Source organism: Budorcas taxicolor, chromosome 17 (genome assembly GCF_023091745.1).
Source record: "Budorcas taxicolor isolate Tak-1 chromosome 17, Takin1.1, whole genome shotgun sequence".
Lineage (NCBI taxonomy): Eukaryota > Metazoa > Chordata > Mammalia > Artiodactyla > Bovidae > Budorcas > Budorcas taxicolor.
In genome coordinates, this window is record NC_068926.1 from 16,108,574 (window position 1) to 16,128,125 (window position 19,552).

The 19,552-nt window shown below is 38.2% G+C and overlaps 1 protein-coding gene across 1 annotated transcript in view; it reads left to right on the forward strand.

Annotated features, from left to right (window-relative positions):
- Positions 1-19,552, forward strand: part of INPP4B (inositol polyphosphate-4-phosphatase type II B) — a 723,258-nt gene that overhangs the window by 514,861 nt on the left and 188,845 nt on the right. The window contains exons 12-13 of the mRNA XM_052654320.1: positions 8,261-8,391; positions 8,746-8,850. Coding sequence (XP_052510280.1) covers positions 8,261-8,391; positions 8,746-8,850 — 236 coding nt within the window. The remainder of the gene's footprint in view (positions 1-8,260; positions 8,392-8,745; positions 8,851-19,552) is intronic.

Genomic DNA, 19,552 nt, shown 5'->3' on the forward strand with positions numbered 1-19,552 from the left:
ATGTATTTTTGAAATATTTAAACAAGGCAAGATGAAATAAACCATATAGACAAAAAGTGCCCCATCAGGTTATTTCCAGAGTGCTGTATGAATATTTCATCAACTATCAAGAATGTCAGACTTTACAGTTGAAATGTCAAGAACCATGGAGCATTAGATATTTCTCAAGAAGGCTTTAGCAATCACCTGTCTCCTTTGGAGACTTATTTTATATCATTTGCCTTTTATTTTTGTAGGTAGCAAAGTGAAAGTGGATGGATGGCAGTAAATGCCAAAAGAACTTTAACATGTACCCGGCCTAAGCTTATTAATATTTGAATATTCAGTCTTTTCAACTTTCCGTGCCTCGCTATTAGTGTCTTGGAGAATCAGAAGGAATTAGAGACAAGCTAGAAGATTTGTTTTAAAAATAGAACTTTAGTAAGAGTGGAGTAGGGAATTCATAAGAAATTGTATGTTTTCTAGCAGGACAGGAGATTTTCCAGAAAGAAATTTTTGTTTTTATTGTTGTAGGGTAACAATTGAAAGAGACAGCTTTTGAAAGCAGAAGCCGTTGTTACTGTGAGTAAAATGATAAAGTTTATGGATGGGCAAGGAGTGTTTTAAAAAATATTTTTCTATGAATTGAAAATACATTTACAGAGCTCATAATCTTTATCATTCATACTAAAGACTTAGTAAAGATGGGTAGCTATGTAATTATAATGTGGATGCCAGATTTCTATTAGGTAAAAGTGGCAACATGCAGGCTGGACCACAGGGGCTTATCTATGGGTCTCAGAATACTGGACACCACTATACACTTGAACACATTTTAGAGATTATTACTACATACGTAAATTCCATGCCATTCTAACTGAATGATTCAGAAGTAAAAATTCCCAATTATAACTTATCCTGAGTTCAGGTTTAATATTAAGAGTACATGAAAGATTATAAATGTACTTCTAAAAGTCAATAGGTCCAGGTTGTAAACGCAACTCACTCAACATATATTCTTGAGTACCTTCAACAACCAAGCCACTGTTTATTGTTTGTGATTTTGTTAAGTATTTTTTTGCCTTTATAGTGCAGAATTTTGTGGGATGAGGAAAGTGTGTACGTGGGGATTATAGTGTAAAAGTCTTATAATATTCTAGTGACTTTGAGGCTAACAAGCAATTCTATTTAGATGCCTCCTTCTGTGAAGCAGCAGGTTTCAAATTGTTTCCTAAATTTCCTTCCAACTGTGACATTGTGTGAGTTTGTTGTTGTTTGCTTATAGTCTATATCAAAAGGATATCTTAATTCTGGTATCCTATAATTTAGATTATCTAATGGGATATTTTACAAATGAAGGCGGTGCTAATAATTGCTGTAGAGTAACATAGGGTTGTTTCATCTCTAACATAAGTTGGTTCAATGACAAATAACGGGGAAAATCAGTAATACAGCACATACCATATACATACACAAAAAGACCTTTTTCATCTATGCACATAAGTGACTGCTGTGCTTTGGAGCTGTATTTCTGATACACATGTCATTAATATACATAAAAGTCATATACATAAAAATGTATATAATCACTATATATCATATATATATTTGATATATGATATAGTGGTTAGGTATAAATATATATATACTTATTTATATAATAGATATTTATTTATATAAAGTAAAAACAAAGATCATGGCATCCAGTCCCATCACTTCATGGGAAATAGATGGGGAAACAGTGGAAACAGTGTCAGACTTTATTTTTTGGGGCTCCAAAATCACTACAGATGGTGACTACAGCTGTGAAATGAAAAGACGCTTGCTCTTGGAAGAAAAGTTATGACCAACCTAGATAGCATATTCAAAAGCAGAGACATTACTTTGCCAACTAAGGTCTGTCTAGTCAAGGCTATGGTTTTTCCAGTGGTCATGTGTGGATGTGAGAGTTGGACTGTGAAGAAAGCTGAGCACCGAAGAATTGATGCTTTTGAACTGTGGTGTTGGAGAAGACTCTTGAGAGTCCCTTGGACTGCAAGGAGATCCAACCAGTCCATTCTGAAGGAGATCAGTCCTGGGTGTTCTTTGGAAGGACTGATGCTAAAGCTGAAACTCCAGTATTTTGGCCACCTCATGTGAAGAGTTGACTCATTGGAAAAGACTCTGATGCTGGGAGGGATTGGGGGCAGGAGGAGAAGGGGACGACCGAGGATGAGATGGCTGGATGGCATCACTGAGTTGATGGGCGTGAGTCTGAGTGAACTCCGGGAGTTGGTGATGGACAGGGAGGCCTGGTGTGCTGCGATTCATGGGGTTGCAAAGAGTCGGACACGACTGAGCGACTGAACTGAACTGAACTGAACTGATATATATATAAATCACTAATGGAGAAGCAGAATGTGTCGAATAGAGCCCAAGTAACAAGAACATTTCAAAAGATCCTGTGTTGCAAGCCCTTGGGGGCATGACCACGGAGGTTCAGCCTTGGGCCTGACAGTATCTGTGGTGAGAAATAGAGTTTTAGCCTGTGGAAGCTTCAGCAAATCCAGATAAGACTGTTTCAGTGCAGACCTTTAGAGTTCTAAAATGTGCTGGTGCCTCCTGCATCATCCCAATCTAATACTAGACCCTAGTTAAGAGACAAAACTTCTGATGACGGGACACAGCTCTGGCCCGGAGCTGCCTGTTATGAAGTAGGTACTGATGTGATCCCATTGTATGATACAGGAGTAAGGTATTATGAGATGGGAGTTATACATTTGGAATTGAGCTTAAGCAGATCTGGGAGGTATGAACATATTTCATAAAGAGCTGTCCCAGAGTCTCATGTCACTGACCTCAGGTCAGTACCTCTATTTCATGATGCTTCTCTCTCATTCATGCTTACAGCTCCATGGGAGATCTCATATGATTGACTCATGGAGGAGGAAAGAATTCAACTCTTAAAAAGATGGGTCAGCCTGATATTTTAGGTAGATAATGAAGGTTAGTCATGACAAAATCCATCCTGTGGGTAGATCTGAAGAGCAGCGTAATTGTTATTCATTTAGAGAGAGAGATGGCTTCAGGCATGGATATATATTGAGTATTAGCAAAATGAATGATCTGGAAGAAATCAGACTATAAGACTGGATTCAAGGAGTCTGGACAGGGGTATGTGGATGGGCTTATAGGAGTTAGCACAAATACCTTTATGTCTGAGAGCCATGCTCATCAGAAAACAAATACTGCATAGAAGGTCCTTTACAACCAGAGGGACATTATCACCTGCCCATGGATACTAGCCAGACTCTCAGACACCCCAGAGTTTTTGAAACAGACCCATAAATAGAATGGCGTTGGTGATAGACACAGGGGTTATACTTGAACCTAAAGGCATGGCCTCACTCTCCAAGACTGATGTAGCTACTGTTACTGCTAAATTAACATTACATTAACATTGGCAATGGACTCAAATATTGTACCATTCTGTTGGGGAGACTGAGCAACTATTTGGTGGCAGGTCAGTTAAGTTGGATCCCTATGACCTTGGAGAAGGCAACAGTTAATACTGGGATATGAAACGTAATTTGAATTTGTGTTTACTTTTTCTGCTCACAATGTCACTGCTAGCTCCCACATCTGATGGCTCACAGAATGCCTGATCCAATGATATGTTGTCCCATATGACATTGCTCCAACCAAAGGACACTTGTTACATCAAATGAGCTGCCATACGAGTTTGTAATCACTGCCCTCCATTCCACCACCACCCCACCCCCCGGCCCCCAACCAAAAGCCATTGACCTGATAGAACAATGGAATAATATTCACCTTGAAAGACTCAGCTAAGGTACCAGCTTGGGCAAAAAACCTCCAGGATGAAGTTTATATACTAAATCAACAGCTCATATCAGATGTTGTACCTGTCATAGCCAGAATAACCACCCTTAGAAGAAAGGGTGGGCCCTTATATCCAATCACAATGCCCTACTTGGAGATCTGTGCTTCCTTTCCCTATAACCCTAGACTTTGCCAGTTAGAATACTGATTCTTAGAGTAGGGGCAGAGGCAGTTCTGTCAGAGGACCCAGTAAGAGTCCCAATTAACTGGGAGTTGTGATTGATTTTACATGTGGTGTGACTACCGTACATTTCTAACTGAATGGACCAGGAGAGATAGTAAAAGGTACTTTGGTCATCACCATGAGGAAACAGGGCTACTGTTCACAATCTGAGCAAAGAAAAATATAACTAGAACTCAGAGGTGTTCCATGTCCAAATGAATGGGAAACTGCCACAACTAAAATTCCATGAAAGAAAGAAAACTAAGAGCCTAATCTCTTGGGATTAAGGTCTAGATAACCTCACAAGGCAGCAATCCAGACCAGCTGAAGTACCAGTAGAGTCTGAAGCAAATCTGGAATGAGTGGTAGAAAAGATTGGTAATCAACATCAGTTAAGGCCCCCAAATCAGCACGAGCATCAACTGTTATGCTTCGGGCACTGCTTCTCTTTAAATCTTTGGGGAATTGCGATTGGCCATCGCTTTGAAGGATTGTACTTGAACTTCCTTGTTGGGGAAGATGAAGGATTTTCTATATGGTATGTGGATTCCATAACATGATGCAGGTGAACCTGAATTATGCAAGAGGTTTGCCTGTCCTGGGCCCAGTTTATGTGCTTTTCTATGCCTACTCACCTCCAACATGTCTTCAGCTTTTGACCACTTGCTCGATCAAGAGCACCAGCTAGTGCTACCACCGTCTCCTAATTCCATCAGCTTATCAGTCTCCCTGTAGCTCAAACCGTAAAGAATCTGCCTGCCACGCAGGAGACAGGGTTCGATTCCTGGGTTGGGAAGTTCCTCTGGAGAAGGGAATGGCAATCCACCCCAGTATTCTTGCCTGGAGAATTCCATGGACAGAGAAGCCTGGTGGGCTACAGTCCGTGGGGTCGCAAAGAGTCGGACACGACTGAGCGACTAACACACACACACATTAGTCTCCTTTAAGGTGAAGACCAGCCATTGTCATGACCCCAGTGATGTCTGCCATGGAAATATCCAGAGTAAATCTGTATGGCTTTCCAGACCAGATCCAGGAAAGTTCTGTCTCCACTGAGATATTACTCCCCAGTGGCTGCCCAGAGGCAGTAACTGCCCACAGATTATAGTACTGGAGGTATGAAAGAGTTAATGTCCCATGGCAGTCTTTACCAGTTTCCTCCACCTAGAAAATCTTTCCAAAGAGGAGAAATTTCATTATGACTTCTCTGGAGTTGTTCCATGTGGTCAAGTAGCCAACTTTGTTTTCTTGTGAAGTTCTTCCCAGCTCATTAAACAGACCACCTTACATCTGCTTTTGCTTTTTCCTTTCAACCCTTCTCTTCTTTCCTCCCTCTGGCTGATCTGGGATTGTTTGATCTCAGGCCCTGCCTTCCAGAGAACCTAGGAGGAGATACAAAGCAAGCCTCTTAAACTCAGAAGTTTTTGCTTATCAATTCAGAGTTAAACTATGATACAAACAACCCTAGCCTTTCTGATTGAAAAGTTGGCTGATTTTGGTGCACCCAATTATCTTCACTACTTTAATGTATTAATGTAATTTTTTTTTTTGGTAGTACTAGTGATAAAGAGCCCACCTGCCAATTCAGGAGATGTAAGAGACATGGGTTCAGTCCCTGTGTCAGAAAGATCCCCTGAAGGGGGGCATGGCAACCCACTCAAGTATTCTTGCCTGGAGAATCCCATGGACAGAGGAGGCTGGTGGGCTACAGTCCATCAGGTCGCAAAGAGTTGGACACAACTAAAGTGACTTAGCAAGCATGAATGTAATTTTTTTCTTTTTAAAAACATCTAACAGTGACTTTCTTCCTCTGCCCCATTTTGTTTTATGCATTTTTCATTGCTCTTGTTTGTTACACCTTTATTCTATAGTTCTTCTACATTTAAATTTTTATTTTTTAATGCAGAGAATCCTTACATTGGTTGATTGTCCCTTTCAAGATATGTATTGAATGTTTTCTTAGGAGAAACATGCAGTAAATGCCAGGTTTCATGTACGTATTCCTGTATATAAGTTTTGACATACTGGAGGAATATAATACATTTTAAATATCAGTTTATAGATTTCCTCCCTGCTTCCCTAAGTCACTCCGTATAGAACACTAAGCTTTTCAGACTATACTTTGTCAGATTTGTCTTAGGCACGGAGGTATATTCCACCCCAGTATTCCACACCATAGTCAGGGACTTTACAATCACCTCTTCCCTTTCTCACCACTTCCCCTTATAATTATTATTTCTGATAGAGATTCAGGGACAACATACATTGTAAACTCTTGGTGCATTTATTAGTATTAAACAGGAATACAAAGTTAGTATTTCTATTATAACCATATATTGAAAATAAAGCTCAAAATCAAACCTAGTAAGCTGCTGTATCATATTTGCTATGTACCTCATGTTTAACCTAATCACCTGAGTTCTTCTAGACTTGGATATCTTCAGCTTTTTAAATTATGTGTTTGTTTCAGTTGTTGCTACTTTGTCCTGAATTTGAACACCCTGTCATCTGAGTCCACAGAGAACTTGACTCTCTAATTCTTCAACCTTCCCTCCTAATCCCCCTTCTGTCATGAACTTCCTTTACTCTAATTGTCCATTGATTAATTACTTCTGTGAATGCTGTGTGATGAAAGCTAACCTATGGTAAAGTTGAGACTGAGATTAATGTTCACAGAAATTATAAAGACCTCAGGTGGAAGATGCAGCAATACTATATTGCATTCCTGCTGAAACAAAGCAAAAGCAGCTACAAGCATTTGAAAGCAAGTCACATTTTTGCACACCATCCATTATTCTTGCATTTAACAGGATGTTAAAGATTCTACATCTTCTGAATTTATTAGCTTGGTATTTAGCATGTTTCACAGCCAAAATAGCAAAGACGGTTCATTATTGCTGGTTAAATTAGCCTCATGAAAATGTTGTTGGTAAAAGGTTACAGAAATGAATGAGAAATCTAACCAAGCAGCATATTAAATCATTTATCATTATAACTTTAAAAGGCATTCTGATGATTTAAATTAACTTGGCTAAAGGGTAGAGAATTAGATAAAAGTTAATAATTAAAACCTAGATGACTTGATTAGGTCTTTTGATAAAGATGGGACAAAATATAGGCATATAGTATTTACTTAAATTGTCCTTGGCAGAAATTAAGACCAATAAAATCATACTTGATCATACTACTTATGGTCTTTAAAAGAATTACAGCTTTTTTATACATAAACTAGACTATCTGAAAAGCTTCAGACATGGTTAGATAGCTCGTTCCACATTATTTTATTTTGAATAGTCAAAGCCTAGAATTTACTTATTTTTCTATTGAGGTTTAGTATGATTTTTAAAAAAAGAAAGCTGAATGGCCTCTCTATACATTAAGGGTAGTAAGTCTTTGTCATCTTTGTGAGATTATTATCAATAAATTAAAAACGTTTTGTTTCTTGATATATAGAACCATGGGCTTCCCTGGTAACTCAGTGGTAAAGAACCCACCTGCAACGCAGGAGATGCAGGTTCAATCCCCAGGTCAGGAAGATCCCCTGGGGGAGGGCATGGCAACCCACTCCAGTATCAGTTCAGTTCAGTTCAGTTGCTCAGTCGTGTCCAATTCTTTGCGACCCCATGAATCACAGCATGCCAGGCCTCCCTGTCTATCACCAACTCCCGGAGTTCACTCAAACTCACATCCATCGAGTCTGTGATGCCATCCAGCCATCTCTTCCCCTGTCGTCCCCTTTTCCTCCTGCCCCCAAACCCTCCCAGCATCAGAGTCTTTTCCAATGAGTCAGCTCTTCACATGAGGTGGCCAGAGTAGTGGAGTTTCAGCTTCAGCATCAGTCCTTCCAATGAACATCCAGGACTGATCTTTAGGATGGACTGGCTGGATCTCCTTGCAGTCCAAGGGACTCTCAAGAGTCTTCTCCAACACCACAGTTCAAAGCATCAATTCTTCTTCCCTGGAAAATCCAATGGACAGAGCAGCCTGGCGGGCTATGGTCCATAGGGTTGCAGAGTCAGACATGACTGAAGTGACTAAGCATACAGAACTTTTAATTTTTGTGTGGGCTAAATGATTCATATCTTCCTTTGTGTTAAAATGATTTTTTTCCTAATCAACACAAAGTTTTCCTGAAAGGGATGGTCAGTCAATTAGTTTGGCAACCCTGTAAAGCATTTTATATGGATGGATTTAAGATAAAAATCAATATTTTCTCTTCTTTTCCATACTTAACAGAAACCAGGAGCTAAAAGAACTTGGTGAGCTTTCTCCACACTGGGACAATCTACGAAAAAACGTCCTTACTCACTGTGATCAAATGGTGAATATGTACCAAGACATTCTGACAGAACTCAGCAAGGAAACAGGTGTGAAATCAATGACTTAACATATACAAAGTGAAATGAATTTCATGTATGTTATGTGAAAGCAATCAGAAGTATTATTATGAATGTAGAAAAGCCAAAATTTTTGTAGGTTCAACTCTACCATCTTGGCATGAAAAGCAAAGAAGAAAAAATTACACTATTTTCCCTCATGACATCATTCTAGAGGTAACAGAATTTTTTTTTATTAAATTTCTGAGGGAAAAAAAGAAGCTCATGCCAGAAATATTTTTCATCTGAACTTTTACATCAGATGGACTTTTCAACACCTGTTTGTGCACGCGCACACACATGCACATACTTACTTACTAATGAGGCTCGATTTTTTCCACCTAGGGTCCTCTTTCAAATCAAGCAGCAGCAAAGGAGAAAAAACATTAGAATTTGTTCCAATAAATCTACATCTGCAAAGAATGCACGTACACAGCCCTCACTTGAAAGGTAGGGATATAGTATTATTTTTCAAATGGACAAATCATGTTGGTGTGTATTTCTTTAAATGGCTTGACTATTGGAGGAATTTAAAATTCTAGCAGTTATACAAAGATGAAGAGGAAACAGTTGAAGCTGATAATGACCTGAAACACTGCGAAAGAAACCATTATATTTTCATTGCTGTGTTTGTAAATATGGTGTCTGAACTGAGTTGCCAGTAACTATACGAAATGAGTATTAGCTTCCTTAAGTATTTTCAGCAATTCCTAAAGAGCTACCCATTGTGCTACTATTTGAATTAGAAAAAAAAGGTAAAACAAGACTGGTTCATTTTGTATCTACCCTGAGAAACCAAAGTCCAAAGGTGGACTGACAGATGGTTTCTCTGACTTAGTGGTGACCATCAACAGGATCACCTCCTTCTCTAGGAGAAGTGGATTTATCAGAAAGTGGTAGAGTATTTTGATGTACTCAGTTTTGAGATATATTTTTCAAGAAAATATATATATTTTCATAACATACTTAAATAGCTTTAGAGTGAATGATAAGATGTTGCTGCTACATAATTCCTTGTCATTTCTCAATATAAAATATATTTTAAGTCTTCTTCTCATCTCCCTTTTTCTTTAACTTACTGCCATATCATATTTTGTGAATATTTGGGGGAGCCATCTGCCACTATTTATCAGCAAAAGGACCATATTATGATGTTTGTCCAGCAGCTTTGTTAATGATGCCATCCACATCCATTACCTCTCAAAGCTCTCTCTGTGTGAATAATAAATTCTATGGTCATCCTACTCATCTTCCCAGATAGCCAGAAGTTCCTTTAGATTGTCAATCTTTCATGCTAAGTCTGTCAACATATACATACAAACAGGCACAGAGTCATTCACAGATGCATCTAAAGAAGCATTCTAACACACAATTTTGCAGCCATTGTCACAATAGAGAGGTTCATTCAGTTCAGTTACTCAGTCATGTCTGACTTTTTGTGACCCCATGGACTGCGGCACACCAGGCTTCCCTGCCCCTTACCAGCTCCCGGAGCTTCCTCAAACTCATGTCCATCAAGTTGGTGATGCCATCCAGCCATCTCATCCTCTGTCGTCCCCTTCTTCTCCTGCCTTCAATCTTTCCCAGCATCAGGGTCTTTTCAAATGAGTCATTTCTTCATATCAGGTGGCCAAAATATTGGACTTTCACCTTCAGTATCAGTCCTTCCAATGAAGATTCAGGACTGATTTCCTTTGAGATGGACTGGTTGGATCTCCTTGAAGTCCACGAGACTCCAACAAGAGTCTTCTCCAACACCACAGTTCAAAATAGATTAGGCTTTTTTAAAAGTTAAAATGAAATCTGTCTGCTTTAAAATTACCTGAAGTTTTGCAATAAAAAAATTTGTGTAAGTTTGTGCATACTGATTGTCTATACACAACCAGCTAACATACAAGTTCAAACGTAATGAAAATCATTCTGACATATGATTGTATTATTGATGTGAGTAGAAGCTGTTCAGTCATGTCCAACTCTTTGCGACCCCCTGGACTATACAGTCCATGGAATTCTCCAGGCCAGGATACTGGAGTGGGTAGCTGTTCCCTTCTCTGGGGGATCTTCCCAACCCAGGGATTGAACCCAGATCTCCCTCATTGCAGGTGGATTCTTTACCAGCTGAGTCACCAGGGAAGCCCATTGTTGTATTATAAATATATTATAATTATATTATTTATAGTCAATTATAATTGCATTATAATATACCTTATCAAGTATCTGAAATTTTAACATGCATCCTGTTCACCAAAAATTATGTCAAATGAAAGCACTGAATTAAAAGCAAGACGGATTGGCCCTAAGGCCTTTAGAAGCTCTTCCTTGGTTACTTGTATCTATTAATAATTTGAATATAACATCATCTAATGGTTTTTAAAAATCATCAAAAACAAAGTCATAAAGAAGCTAGGACATTCAAAATCTATCTGGCAACCAACATAATTTTTTTTTCTAATAGCCAATATGAAGAGACTTTTATGATACAGTAGCAAGTTTATATATTTTGGAGTAGAACAGAATTTCAGCTTTACCGCTTTGTGTTTGACCTTAAGCCTGTTATTTAATCTTTCTAAGCAGTGTTGCTCCTGTCCTGATTAAGTGAGCTAGAGAATATAAAACATAGGATCAACAATAATAATTTTTGTGGTACATGCTATAGTTGTCATCACTGGAACAAAGCAGATTGTCAGTTTTTTCATGACAGTTAAAATTGGAGGAAAGTGATTAGTTTAGAGCCTATTAAGCCACCTCATGCAAAGAGTTGACTCATTGGAAAAGACCCTGATGCTGGGAGGGATTGGGGGCAGGAGGAGAAGGGGACGGCAGAGGTTGAGATGGCTGGATGGCATCACTGACTCGATGCACATGAGTTTGGGTGAACTCTGGGAGTTGGTGATGGACAGGGAGGCCCAGCATGCTGTGATTCATGGGGTCGCCAAGAGTTGGACATGACTGAGTGGCTGAACTGAACTGAACTGAAGACACATTGAAATCTTCAACCAAAAACGTAGCCAGATTTAGAGAAACGATGATTTAGAGAGGCATTTTGGAAAAATCATCACTTGAAAGTTCCATGACAGATGGAATAAAAAGAAGAGAGAAAATGATAACTCGAGTTACAGCTATGGATGGATAGCAGTATCATTAAACCATGTCTGCTGGAGACAGATTGATATGAATTTATACTTAAATATCCGTTCAAATATTTGGTGATGATCCTTAAAATACTTCCAGTATACAAAGGGAAATTATTAGCTAAGTAGACTTTTACATTCTACTTACTTCTTAAAAACAAAAGAACCATTTACATTATGCTGTTTTTACCTAGGTTAATATCTGAAAACAGACTAGAGTGAACTGGTATGATACAAGACATTTAATTATTTAATTACTGTTTCTGCAGTGTAAAAGGAACTGGAAACTAACAAAAGACATTTGAAAAAGCAAACTAAATGTCTTCTGATTAGTTTAGTGAGATATGTATCAGTTTCCTACAGCTGCCATAACAAGTACCACCAAGCGGGAATCATAAACAACAGCAATGTAATGACTCACAGTCTGGAGGCTGGGAGTCGAGAATCAAGGTGTTAGCAGAGCCATGTTTCCTCTGAAACTTAATCTTAGCTTAATCTTTAGCTTTCTTATTTTTCTTTTTGATATATCACCTGATCCTTAGTCTTTGCATGTTGTTCCCCTTTATGTCTTTATATCATCTTCTGTGTCTGCTTCAATGTCCAAATGTCCCCTTTAAGGACATACTGGATTAGGTCCTGTTGGATTAGGACCTGCTCTAATGACCTTATTTCAACTTGATTGCATCTGTGAAAACCTTATTTCCAATTAAGGTAATATTCTAAAATACCTTTTTGAGGGGAGGGTGGGCACAATTCAACCCATAATGAAAGAATTTCTTATTTATGATGACAAATACCAAACAGTAGAGAGTAAAGCTAGGTTTTGAAGTTACAGAACTAGGGTGTGCGTGCTCAGTCACTAACTCATGTCCCACTCTTTGCGACCCTAAGGACTGTAGCCAACCAGGCTGCTCTGCCCAAGGAATTTTCCAGGCAGGAATACTGGAGTGGATTACCATTTCTTCCTGCAGGGGATCTTCTCGATGCAGGGATTGGACTCACGTCTCCTGTGTCTCTTGCATTGGCAGGCAAGAGAACTAGGGTACAACTCATCAACTAGAGAGTTTTTCACATGTTTTCAGAAAGAGATTTCCTTTGAACACCCGAGAAAAAAATGTACAAAAGGACTAGAGATCTAACACCCCAAAATTAATTTGAAAGTACTGAATTCTGTTACATATAAATTTTCCCCCAAGGCTACTCACATATCATATATATATATATATATCATGCATGTCCTACATATAACATTAAATATAAAATTTGTATGTGTTAAAATATATGTTTTAATAATTTTAAACATTATTTTGAATTGAAATTCAGTTACATTAGGTGCTTTATAGACCAGATCACCAACTCTATACTATCATAGAAATTAAAAAATTTGACTGACTTCTGGGGGCTCTACCCCTTACTTTTCCTAGTTTAACCAAATTCATAACCTTTCTGAGCTTTGATTATCTTTATTTGCAAAGTATAATGTTTAAAAGTTATAAATGGTAGTCAATCAAATTTTCTACTTATATAGCATATTTTTAATAGCAGATTAAATGAATCATAGTTAAATGTATTTAAGATCTATAGTTGCTGATTTGAATGTTTAGCTGAATTACAACATTTTGCAAGGTAATGATGCAAATAAGATTAGCCAAGCCTTGGTATTTCACTGGTGAATTATTTGGATATAGTCTACATCTATTTTCATTCTTACCATTAGTAAATTGCATCTATCCACATTTGATTAATCTATCTGCTATTTCTGGAGAGATAGTTTTGCAAACAGTAGCAGGCAGATTCACCAAAGACAAGGCTAATGTCTAGTTCTTGAAACAAGTAACTGAGCAGAACTAATGTTGTAATGTCTCATACTGACAAATGAAATAACCTTCATTTAACTTCAGGTGGCCCCAGACCCATTAAGTTAATTTTTCATCCTTATCCGTTGCTTAAATGCAGCAAATAGAATAGCCACCACTATAGGCATCTTAGCAGCTTTGACTACAATAACATAAATCCTTGAAATGAAGAAGACAGTTTCCCTCTCCAGCTTATTTTCCTTTCATAGAAATATAGTCGTGAATGTTATGCATTATGGATTCTTGTGATATTCTATGTTTAAGTTATTTTATATGTTATATGTATGTAATAGTATATAGTACATAGAAAAGAAATGGAGGAAGGAAGAAAAGAAAGAAAGGAGGGAAGAAATGAAGGGAAAAGAGAAAGAAAGGAAAAAATTAAGAAACTACTATATTATACTGTAGAGCCGCAGTTGGAATCAGGTGTAATATCGGCCTGGATTTACTGTTTAATATGGATGAGTCTGTTGACTTTTCTGCCCCTTACTCTTCTAATCTCTACGCAGGAGGAGCTATTAAGAGCTCCCTGATTTCTGTATCTCGAGCCTGGGTATATCACCTTATCAATGAAGCACAATTATCTTGTAGATGCATTTAATGGTGATGCCAACATGCTCGGACTATTTTGAAACAGATTTCCCTTAAAATTCCCTATTGTCCTGTGATTCATACCCAATTCATTTTGTGGGCCATTTTAAAGTCAAGGTTTATGTTTAAATTGTTCCTTGAAATGAAATCAGCAGGTCTACATTTTTTTTTTTAACAGCACTATTTTTATAGTTGTAGGAATTTGAAAGAGATCTTCTGGGAAAAAATAGACTTATTATCTCATTTTATTAATAAGTGACTTTTAAAAGGGTATAAGGCAGCCCTATTATTAGATTTCAAACAACCTAGTATCTTTAGCTTAAGGAGACTCAATAGCTTGAACTCCACTTTCCCCATATGGTGCATGAGATACATTTTCCTAAAGCCAAGGAAGTTTTGAAATAAAAAATATCAAAGAAAATATGCATATTATTTTTTTAAAAGATGATAAGATTTTATAACATTTATATAAAATAACTTTCCTATAAAAGTTTAACTTTTTACCTATAAAATGAAAACTTTTTTCCTATAAAATGCTTAACTTTCCTATAAAATAAAATGCCCATCTATATGTTTATAATTGTCTCAGTACCAAAAATCTGAAAGTTAAGGGCTATTCATATCACAAAAGACAATATAAGGAGGACAAAATGAGAAACATCTTAAATGAGACAAATATCACTGATCAGATTATTTTATAATTTTTATGTTTTGATTGATTCCTTTTTGGTATATGTGATTTTTGCTAGAGAAAAACAATCAGTTGCAACCAACTCTAACTAAATTTAAAAGAATAAAACTGCTCCTAGGATATATTTAATATATGCTGTTGAATAGAATAAATAACTGACTTCAGTTCAGTTCAGTCGCTCAGTCACGTCCGACTCTTTGCAACCCCATGAATCGCAGCACGCCAGGCCTCCCTGTCCATCACCAACTCCTGGAGTTCACTCAGACTCATGTCTGTCAAGTCCGTGATACCATCCAGACATCTCATCCTCTGTCACCCCCTTCTCCTCCTGCCCCCAATCCCTCCCAGCATCAGAGTCTTTTCCAATGAGTCAACTCTTTGCATGAAGTGGCCAAAGTACTGGAGCTTCAGCTTTAGCATCATTCCCTCCAAAGAAATCCCAGGGCCGATCTCCTTCAGAATGGACTGGTTGGATCTCCTTGCAGTCCAAGGGACTCTCAAGAGTCTTCTCCAACACCGCAGTTCAAAAGCGTCAATTCTTCAGCACTCAGCCTTCTTCACAGTCCAACTCTCACATCCATACATGACCACTGGATAAACCATAGCCTTGACTAGACGGACCTTAGTTGGCAAAGTAATTTCTCTGCTTCTGAATATGCTATCTAGGTTGGTCATAACTTTTCTTCCAGGGAGTAAACGTCTTTTAATTTCATGGCTGCAGTCACCATCTGCAGTGATTTTGGAGCCCAAAAAATTAAAGTCTGATACCGTTTCCACTGTTTCCTCATCTATTTCCCATGAAGTGATGGGACCGAATGCCATGATCTTTGTTTTCTGAATGTGGAGCTTTAGGCCAACTTTTTCACTCTCCTCTTTCACTTTCATCAAGAGGTTTTTTAGTTCCTCTTCACTTTCTGCCATAAGGGTGATGTCATCTGCATATCTGAGGTTATTGATATCTCTACCGGCAATCTTGGTTCCAGCTTGTGTTTCCTCCAGCTCAGCGTTTCTCATGATGTACTCTGCATAAAAGTTAAATAAGCAGGGTGACAATATACAGCCTTGATGTACTCCTTTTCCTATTTGGAACCAGTCTGTTGTTCCATGTCCAGTTCTAACTGTTGCTTCCTGACCTGCATACAGATTTCTCAAGAGGCAGGTCAGGTGGTCTGGTATTCCCATCTCTCTCAGAATTTTCCACAGTTTATTGTGATCCACACAGTCAAAGGCTTTGGCACAGTCCACAAAGCAGAAATAGATGTTCTTCTGGAACTCTCTTGCTTTTTCCATGATCCAGCGGATGTTGGCAATTGGATCTCTGGTTCCTCTGCCTTTTCCAAAACCATCTTGAACATCAGGAAGTTCACGGTTCACGTATTGTTGACTTCACTGAGCATTTTAGAATATATAACACTTTTCAATTTTATTTTATTTTTAAATTAAATTTTATTTTTTTGTTCCTTTACAATGTTGTGTTAGTTTCTATGACGAGGTGAATCCTTATATATGTATATATATTTACCTCCTCTTCTTTGGATTTCCTTCCTGTTTAGGTCACCACGGAGCAATGAATAGAGTTCCCTGAGCTATACAGTAGCTTCTCGTTAGTCATCTATACTATAGTATCTATACATACTATCAATGTTGTATATAAATCAGTTCCAATCTCAAAATTCATCCCATCCTTCCTGTTTCCCCTGTGTCTATACACTTGTCCTCTATGTCTGTGTCTCTATTTCTGGTTTGCAAATAAAATCATCTATACCATTCATCTCAATTCCACATATATGTGTTGATAGGCAATATTTGTGTTTCTCTTTCTGACTTACTTCACTCTGTATGACACTCTCTAGGTCCATCCATAGCACTTCAAATGATCCAATTTTGTTCCTTTTATGGCTGCGTAATATTTCTTTGTATGTGTGTACCAGATTTTCTTTATCCATTCCTCTTTTGAGGTTGCTTCCCTCTCACAGCTGTTGTGAGCAGTGCTGCAGTGAACACTGGGGTGCATGTGTCTTTGGAAATTATGGTTCTCTCTGGGTGTATGCCCGGGAGTGGGATTGCTGGATCACAGAGTAGTTCTATTTTTAGTTTTTAAAGGAATCTCCCTATTAGTCTCCATAATTGCTGTATCAGTTTATCACTAATATGTTTTGTAATAATTTATATTTATAAAATCTGAATCTGTAAAATACATGTTTTCTAAGAGTTTGTTTGTTTTTTTTTTTTTTTTAAGCCAGAACAAATTAAGCTTAATAGCTAGCTGACACTCAGAGATGTTCATAAGACAAGTTAGGAACTGGATAATTTTGTGTGGAAGAAGTCAGATCTAGCCAGAGATGGAGATTTTATAGGCTTCTGTAAAAATATAGGGTTAAAACCCTAAAAGAGATACATTCATAAATAGAAAATAGAATAGAAAAGAGTAAAAGTCAGAATTTTGCATATGAAAGAGCTTGTTCATAACTTTGGAGGTTCTTAACTATAAATGAATTTTCAAGAATGCTAGTTTTTTTATTTAGATTTAAAGATAAATAATTGGCTCTTTTTGGAGTGGAGAATATTTGAGTCACTTGGTTGTCTTCCTTTATCTACTGTTTCCAAGTCTCTTAGTTCCTACACAGGTGACTAGGATTCCCAACATTTCAGTGAGATGGACAAATAAAGAAAAAGTTTCTGTTCCTAGAAAGTAGCTTCAGAGGATGCCTGAAACTATGGATAAATTGAAGAGACAGATTCTCCATGAAGCTAACAAAGCTTAGGTTCAAGCCTTTTCATGTGTATGGGCTTCTTTAAAAGACCCTAAAAGGGGCCTTAGCAACGTGTTTGCGGTCACAAATAGTTTTGCAAATTTTGCAAAAGTAGGTCAGTTTTGTTGTTGTTGTTGTTCACTTGCTCAGTGGTGTCTCACCCATGGGCTGCAGCACACCAGGCTTCCCTGTCCTTCACGGTGCTTGCTCAGACTCATGTCCGTTGAGTCAGTGAAGCCATCCAAACACCTCGTCCCCTGTTGTCCCCTTCTCCGGCCTTCAAATCTTTCCCAACATCAGGGTCTTTTCTAATGGGGCAGCTGTTCATGTCAGGTGGCCAAAGGATTGGAGCTTCAGCTTCAGCATTAGTCCTTCCAATGAATATTCAGGACTGATCTCCTTTAGGAATGAACTGGGTGGATCTCCTTGCAGTCCATGGGACTCTCAAGAGTCTTCTCCAACACCACAGTTCAGAAGCATCAATTCTTTGGTGCTTAGACTTCTTTATGGTCCAACTCTCAGATCTGTACATGACTACTGGACAAACCATAACTTTTACTAGACATAGCTTTTACCTTTACTTTCCTGTTGGCTCAGATGGTAAAGCGTCTGCCTACAATGCAGGAGACCCAGGTTCAATCCCTGGGTCGGGAAGATCTCCTGGAGAAGGAAATGGGTACCCTTTCCAGTATTCTTGCCTGGAAAATCCCATGGGTGGAGGAGCCTGGTAGACTACAGTCCATGGGGTACCAAAGAGTTGGACACAACTGAGCGACTTCACTTTCACTTTATGAGACAGATCTTTGTCAGTAATGTCTCTGATTTTTAATATGCTCTCTAGGCTTGTCATAACTTTTCTTCCAAGGAGCAAGTGCCTTTTAATTTCATGGCTTCAGTCACAATCTGCAGTGATTTTGGAACTCAAGAAAATAAAGTCTGTCACTGTTTCCATTGTTTCACCATCTATTTGCCATGAAGTGATGGGACCAGATGCCATGATTTAATTTTTTTGAATGTTGAGTTTTAAGTCAGCTTTTTCACTCTCTTTCACCTTCATCAAGAGGCTCTTTAGTTCCTCTTCACTTTCTGCCATAAGAATGGTATCATCTGCACATCTGAAGTTACTTATATTTCTTCTGTAATCTTGATTCCAGCTTGTGTTTCATCCAGCCCAGTATTTTGCATAATGTACTCTGCATATAAGTTAAATAACCTGGGTGACAATATACAGCCTTGACACACTCCTTTCCCAGTTTGGAACCAGTCTGTTGTTCCATGTCCGGTTCTGACTGTTGCTTCTTGACCTGCATACAGGTTTTGCAGGAGGCTGTTAAGGTGGTCTGGTACTCCGATCTCTTTAAGAATTTTCCACAGGTTAATCTCCATCAATTAAAACTTCTCTCTTAAAAACAAAACAAAAACTGCTCTCTTCCCTCAGATATCGACTTTCCTCATCCTTCCTCTCCTTGTTGGGTGGTGTTGGAGAGGCCACAAGTTTTCTTGGATCTAAGAAAAATCATAGACGTCTCTTTTGGAAAATTGAGTTTGGAATGTATATAATTTGTGCTTGACTGGACATGTGTTATCCACATGTTTTTAGTCACTTTGGAATATTGTTGCTATTGCTGATCACCCAGGTTTTAGCCGAAATTTAGTGTAATTCTTTGCAGCATCATGCCCCCCTCGCCACCCACAAGTAGTTTAAATTGATACACAAACTAATCTTATTCAGAAGATTGAGCCTCACTATCACTTTCCTTTTCAGACTAAAAATTTTGTTTTTTTTAGAGAAATAGCTGAAGTTAAAATATCAGCCTTCTATGCTTAATTGATAGGATTTCTATCTATAGGGAGAATAATCATAGATAGTACTTATTGAATGCTAACTTCTTGTAACTACTTCCCACTCCATCTTCTAGCAGAAGAACCATGGCGTAGAGAGATTATATACTTTTCCCAGTGTTGCACAACTTTTACCTAGCAGAGCTGTTATATGCAGCCGTGGACTTAGAGTCCAGTCAGTAACTTAAACTGCGCACTCTCCATTCCTGGGTTAGAAGTCAGAAATCCCTGGGTATAAGGTCTTTAAGACTTTAGATGAGGCAGACAACTCCTCAAGGTCCTCAAGTT